General features: G+C 44.9%; 1 protein-coding gene across 2 annotated transcripts in view; it reads left to right on the top strand.

Moving 5' to 3' along the window:
- Positions 1–456: 456 nt before the first annotated feature.
- HEATR5B (HEAT repeat containing 5B) overlaps positions 457–6607 on the top strand; it is a 55810-nt gene continuing 49659 nt past the window's right edge. Inside the window, exons 1-5 of one of the 2 annotated variants that reach the window (XM_040058258.2) lie at positions 457–471; positions 2971–3139; positions 3571–3782; positions 5371–5479; positions 6422–6571. In XM_040058258.2, the coding sequence (XP_039914192.1) occupies positions 3014–3139; positions 3571–3782; positions 5371–5479; positions 6422–6571 (597 nt within the window). In that variant the 5' untranslated portion in view covers positions 457–471; positions 2971–3013. Of the gene's footprint in view, positions 472–599; positions 766–2970; positions 3140–3570; positions 3783–5370; positions 5480–6421; positions 6572–6607 lie in introns of those variants that run through there. The other variant, XM_040058257.2, reaches the window with a different exon arrangement.

The raw sequence follows: 6607 nt of genomic DNA, 5'->3' as shown, positions 1-6607 counted from the left end.
CTACCGCCGACCACGGGCGGCCGCGACGCGGCTCCACGCCCGGGAGCCCCGGCGAGCCACAGCCAAGCGCCAGGAGCAGGGACAGCGGCGGGAGCAGCCCGGGACCCGCGCACCCACGGAGCCCGAGCCGGCCCTGCCGCACCGCGGCGCCTGCGCGGGGCCGCCCCCGCCCTCCGGCGCCTGCGCCTCTCCCGCTTCCTGCTGCGCGGCCGCGGTGCCTCCGCGCTGCCGGGCTGCGTCGGGGCCGGGCTCGGGGCAAAGCCGCTCGTGTCCCCCCTCAACGCTCCTCCACGCCCGCCGGACCCGGGCACGGCGGGGGCTGAAGCGGCCGAGCCCGCCGGTGATGGTGCCGAGGCCGGGGACGAGCGCGGCGCAGCGCGCCCACGCCTGTCCGTGACCGGCCCCCGGGGCCGCGGCGTCGCGCCTGGTGCAGGTCGCAGCCGGCGGGACGCGGCCGCCGCAGCGAGGAGCGTAAGTGACCGTGAGCGGCCCGGCCCGGCCCGGCCCGGCCCGGGGGCTGCGGCGGAGCGGGGACAGGCTCCGCGCTTCCCCTCGGCGCTGGGGCCGGTGTGCGCCTGTGCGTGCGGGGCTGCGCGCTCGGGAGGCAGCGGGCATCGGTCCCTCAGCATCGCCTGCTCGGCGTCGTTGCCTGAGCATCGTTCCCTGACGGCCGGCGCTGCACCGCAGCACTACCTCCTGAGGGGTTTTCAGAACCGGGCATGATGCTCTGAGAGCTGCTACAGCTTATTAAAGTAGCCGATACAGGTAAGGGGACCCAGGCGCGGAAACCACTTCACTTGATGGAGTCCTTTGGGAGTGTGGGACTTGGCCTAAACTGGCGTGTTTCTCGGCTTTCTCACTCCGCTGGAGTGCGCGCCTGATGAAGATAGAAACTGAGTTGGTTTAGGCATTGGAAAACAGCTGAGAAGTAGAAAGGAATTTTAGTATATCTGAACGTTTTCGTGTCTGTGTAATGCTCCAACATACCTCCCTGGCTGCTGGTTGAATTAGATCGGCTTTGGCTCTGCATCTTGTGGGAGATCACAGTGTATTTATTTCTTGTAGCAGTCACAGCAGGATCCTTACAGGCATCGGTAGAACTCACTGGGCTTTTCACTTTTTTGGAGCAAACCTTTGGCCAGTGTCAGTGAGCTTTGGATTGTCTTTGTAAGTAGCTCTGTGTTAGACTGGCTGTTCAGTTAGCTGAATATTTTTGTAATTGTTCTTGTGTCTGATGCCTTGTGCTTTGCCAGCACAGCTGAATGGAAGTATGGGTTTTGTTGCTTAGAGCCTGTGTTTCCTACATTTTAGATGAAGCCGTACGGGAGCGTGGGGAAGGTGCATAAGGTGTCCGTGGCTCTTATGGCCAGGGGCAAATGAAACCTTTTGTGTGGGGAGGAAGAGGAATAATGAGCTGTGCTGTCCAGCAGAACTTATGGTATTTATGTGCTGTGTGGGTGTGACAAACAGTGCAGTTCTCTGGGATGATATCCAAAGAATCACAGTGCCATCATTCGTTGCGTCTCTCTGCTCTCATGTAAAGCTGTTTTGGGGTGATGTGTCTGAGTTACTGACAGGCAGTGCCTTCTCAGTTCTTAATAAATGTAAAGGAAAAAAAAAAAAACCAAACCAAAACAAAAACCAAATCTGACAGAAAATGTCATTTGGGAGGAGTTAGGGAGGGTTGTATGTGCTCCATGTGTGGCTCTTCCACCTTTGCTGCAACTCTATCCAGTGAAAAATATGCAAAGTGCTGAAGTGCAAGAAATAACCTTAACATTAAAGACACTGTGATGCTTTAGTTTCTTCAGGACCAAATCTTTAAGGTGGGTTTAGAACTATAATACAGTATTAATATGTCAGCCTACTAATGTCTCATTTTGGGACTGTTTAAAAAAAAAAAAGTCACTTTCAGTCACTTGGTTTGACTTTAAGAATTTGTTGGGTTTGACAATGAATGAGGAAGCAGCTATGAACTCTTGAGAGCGCAAGTGCAGCTGTCAAAAGATGATGTCTGTTGAAAGCTGATGTCTTACATAATGCTCTGTAGTTGTGTTGCTTTCTCTGTTTTGCCTGAGATCCTAGTTTCAGCATCACTGAATTCAGGTTTTGAGGTTGGGTTGCTTTTTTGATTTTTGGGTTTCTTTTTGCTGGAGGTGATTGATATAATGTTGTGATTTTAGGTAAATTTTGTGGGGTTTTGTCTTCTGTCGGCTCCATATTGAATAGTTACGTGGTTTTTTTTTGCAGGTGATTTGCTAAGATGAAGTTGGCAGAGTGTTTGCTTACCCTGATAGTGGGCTTTTGGTAGTGCTTTGATGCCAGCCCCCATTGATTGAGCAGGATCACCAGTGTTCCATCTGCAGGATTTTGCCTGCTGGGGAGACCTGCAGTAGTTTGGCTGCTGTCTTGTGTTCTAGGCTGTCACCCCTAAGGCTTGCTGGATTTCAGGGACCTTACCTGTCCTGCACTTAAAGCAAGGCTGGTGGGATCAGGGAAATCTTAGGTCAGCAATACTAAATCTGTTCCTGCTTCTCCCAAACTTGCGTTGGTTGGAAATCCCTACTTGTGGTAGGCTCATCTTCTCAGCTGCTCTGTTGAAGGGTGTTGGGAAGGGGGCCAGGTTCATGCCCCAGATTTGGGAGTGTGCTCAAGGGTCTTGACTTGAAACAATCCTTTTTCATGTTGGTGGAGACAATGAGATGATTCCTTTACCTTCTTTAAACAGGGACTTTGGTATATTTCTCTCGACTGAGAGTTTGTACCCTGAAACTGCTTGTAGGTGCTCTTTTAACAATTAACAGCTCTGGTCCCTGAAATACTAATGAATGGACTCCATTTGTAAATATGTAGTGGCTTTTATGTGGGACTGTTTAGCTAAGTCTAAGCGAGCTGAATATTTTCATTTGATTTTCAAAGCTTTGTACTGATGTACTGTACTTTATACTAATATTTACATTTTTATTTTAGAATTTCTACACAAATTTACAATAAAATTGGAATTGAATCCATTATGGAGCTGGCTCATAGTTTGTTACTGAACGAGGAAGCATTAGCTCAAATCACGGAAGCAAAGAGACCAGTTTTTATCTTTGAATGGTTGAGATTTTTGGATAAAGTACTGGTTGCTGCCAACAAGGTAATTTAATGGGTTTTTTCCCCCCCTTCTTTCTAAAGAAACTTTCTTTTAAAAAGCATTTGTATTAATTTCATGGCAGAGAAAGTTGACAGATAATTGCCAAATGGTATCTGTATGGTTTTAGAGTCAGCCTGAAGAGTCTCTGTGATAATTTGTAGATTTTAAGTGTTTAATTATAGGCAGTCAGTAGGCAGCTAGTAAGTATTTTTGAAAAGTAAAAATTAAATAGGACAGCAGCTAATTTTGAGCATTTAGCGTCTGTCTCTGCTGTTGAATGTATCTCATATCTCTCTGAGTCAAGCAATTTGCTGACTTACGTACAGTTGGGAGTGGTACAAGGTTTATTTCCATTTCTTGTAGATTTTTCTGGGTGTTAAAAGCAACACAGAGGATTAAACGACTTTTCTTATTTATTTTTGGTCTGTTAACAGACAGATGTCAAGGAAAAACAGAAGAAACTTGTAGAACAGCTAACAGGACTCATCAGCAGTTCCCCTGGGCCACCCACACGGAAGCTGCTTGCAAAAAATCTTGCTGCTCTCTACAGCATCGGAGACACATTTACTGTTTTTCAGACACTTGACAAGTGTAACGACATCATCAAGAGCAAAGATGATACGGCAGCATACCTGCCCACAAAACTGTATGTTTTGGGGAAAGGGGAAGGATTTTTAAGCCAAGTGGTCCTGTATATTACAGAAGAATCTGCCTATATATGTGCATGTTATGTTTACTCTTGTTTTGTGTGCTTGTTTGGGGTTACGTATGCTCGCTATAGATAGCAGAGAAAAGCACTGGATTGCAATTGGGCAGGGCAGGACTCAAAGGTGACAACATACATGTCTATGTGAAAGTGATTTTCTCTAGGCAAGGTACTGTGTTATGACTCTTCACCTGCTTATGGCATGGAGAGGATAGCAGTTAATGAAGGCATTCCACCACTGGAATTACTGCTGATTTTGCTCAGGTACCCCGTTAAAGGTGGAACCTGCAGATTGTCAAACCAGAGTGTTGTCTGTGCCTAGAGAATTGTAACCAAATATTCAAGTTTTTTTTCCCCATGAAGTGTTGTCTTTTCTATTCCCCTCCCATGCTAAGCTGCGCAGGTCTCTCAAGCAGAGTCTCTATATGTGGATATGTGTGTGCATGGATGTGTGATCCAGTTTGTCTTTAGTCACAGGAGCAGACCCATCGGTAGGAATTTGGTTAATGCCACAAACAACTCCTACTGAAACTGTTTTTGGTACTTGCCCATGTACTGCTTCATGTATTCACAGTGTCTAGGGAACTCAAATTTAGTCTTGCCTTCAGAGCTTATGACAACAATAGGATTTGACAATAAAATCTGAAATAGTCACTGTTTGGGCACATACTGTCCTCTTATTTCTAGCTCTTGGAGCTGTGTGAGGAACTTGTGTAAGTGTTTTCTGCTACAGTATGCTCTGAAATTTATGCTACCAAGTCATAGTCCAGAAGGTTTTTTGATGGACACATGCCCATTAAGGGGGAGGCTGTAATGAGTTTGCGATGTAACATTGCTGAAAAACTATTTAGCCAGCAAATACAGATTTTAAAAAAAGCCTCATTCCTTTGTGATGAAAGACTACATGTTTTGAGGAGCTGCTTCTGTGACTGTCCTGGAACAGTTTGTATATGTAACTGCAAAGTGTTGATAACTAAATATTCCTAATCTCAAATGACAGAGCAAGGAAAACATGTAAATGACTGTTTATGCATCCAGAGATTTTACAGTGCCTGTAAATTTTCTTGTGTTATGCAATAATTTCTGCATTTTAAGTTCTTAGTCTTGAAAAAACCTGTAATTCAGTATCTACAAAAATATGTCAGGATGTATTACAGGCTAGGGGCCTTATTGCAGGTGCTTGGAAAAGACAGTTTATTGAAACACAAAACCCTGATCGTGCTGAGATTCTGGCCTATCTTGTTTTCTCCAGATTTTTTCACTCTGTGTGTAGATCCTATAGTAACACCTTTCCAAATGCATTTGTATTCTTAAAAGCTGGTAACTTTTCTGTTGCTTCTTTTTGGTAAACAAAAAAATTATTTAAATGGACCGTGTTAAACAGCCAGTATACGTAGATAGCAAATAAGTGGATAGCAAATAGATTTTTATTCATCACTGTTGATTAGAACATAATTTCTATTTAACTGTTTGCTTTCATTTGGATGATATGTTGATATGTGTCCTCTTTTTCTCTGTTTACTCATAGGGCTGCTGTGGCATGTGTTGGAGCATTTTATGAAAAAATGGGCAGAATGCTGGGTAGTTCTTTTCCAGAAACTGTGAATAATCTGTTAAAATCTCTGAAAAGTGCAGAGGTAAGTTTTAGCTTATTTATGTGTTCTTAATTCCATTTTAAACTGAAACCTACTTCCTCCAGAGGTGTTTGCCAAATTGTCTAGATTGTTTTTCTTCTATGTTGAAGGATGCAGATCGCTTACCCAGCTAGTTTCAAATCTACTGCAGAGAGTTTAGACTTCATCATATGAATATTGTACTAGTTACTTCATAATGGTATCAGTAATTAAAATTCAAAAACGACTGTCATTTTTAACTACTGTGTTAGGATTTTTGCCCATGTACTCTGAATAAACATTTGGTTGTTAAAAATTATTAATGAATACTTAGGGACGTTTTGTAGGGAAAGTTGTTACTCTGCATGTGAGCAGAATACATTGTGCCCTGAAAAGGGAGAGTGTGTCATAATATTGAGATAATGTATCCTGGGCTGTCAGTGGGTCTGATTTTCTGCTAATAGCTCTGTTGGGACAAGTTGGAATACTGACTATTTGGCTCTTGTGGTGGCAGCTGTTTTCTTCAGCTGTGTTCTTGCACCTGTGTGATTATTTGTTTTTGTGTGGTGTGTGCCCTTGTATTTTAAGTACCTGCCTGTGTGCAGCTGTAGCATGAAGCTGCTAACTTACTCGGGCTTCCCATTCTCTCTTACCAGCTGCTTTTTCTTTTTTCCCCCAAGTCTGCAGTTGATAAAGAGTGGGGCGGTGCCAGAAGCATTTTACCTAGAGCCAGTTTGTTGGGTTGCCTGGGCTCAATTTATGTGATAACTGAGGGACTGTTAGAAAATCCGTGTATGGTCTTTACTTCTATTTAAAATCAGCTGCGTATCAGTTATACGTGCCTTTGGTTTCAATGTTTGCAAAAACATTCCTGCATAGAAGCAGGAGAATGCAAAAGTATACACCCGGTTCTCCATGTAACTGCCGTGTCCACGTTTTTGCATCACTGGTTTTGCGTGTGTGCAGTCTCAGGGCCGCAGTGAAATTCTGATGAGTTTGCAGAAGGTCCTCAATGGGCTTGGAGGAGCAGCAGCGTCCTGTCACCGTGATATCTATAAGAACGCCCGCTCTCTGCTGACGGACAGATCGATGGCTGTGCGCTGTGCCGTGGCGAAGGTGCGTGTCCTCAGCAGTCGCAGGAATTCTTGTGCT

This window comes from Hirundo rustica, chromosome 3, assembly GCF_015227805.2.
Source record: "Hirundo rustica isolate bHirRus1 chromosome 3, bHirRus1.pri.v3, whole genome shotgun sequence".
Taxonomy (NCBI): domain Eukaryota; kingdom Metazoa; phylum Chordata; class Aves; order Passeriformes; family Hirundinidae; genus Hirundo; species Hirundo rustica.
This window is presented reverse-complemented; position numbering and strand designations above follow the sequence as displayed.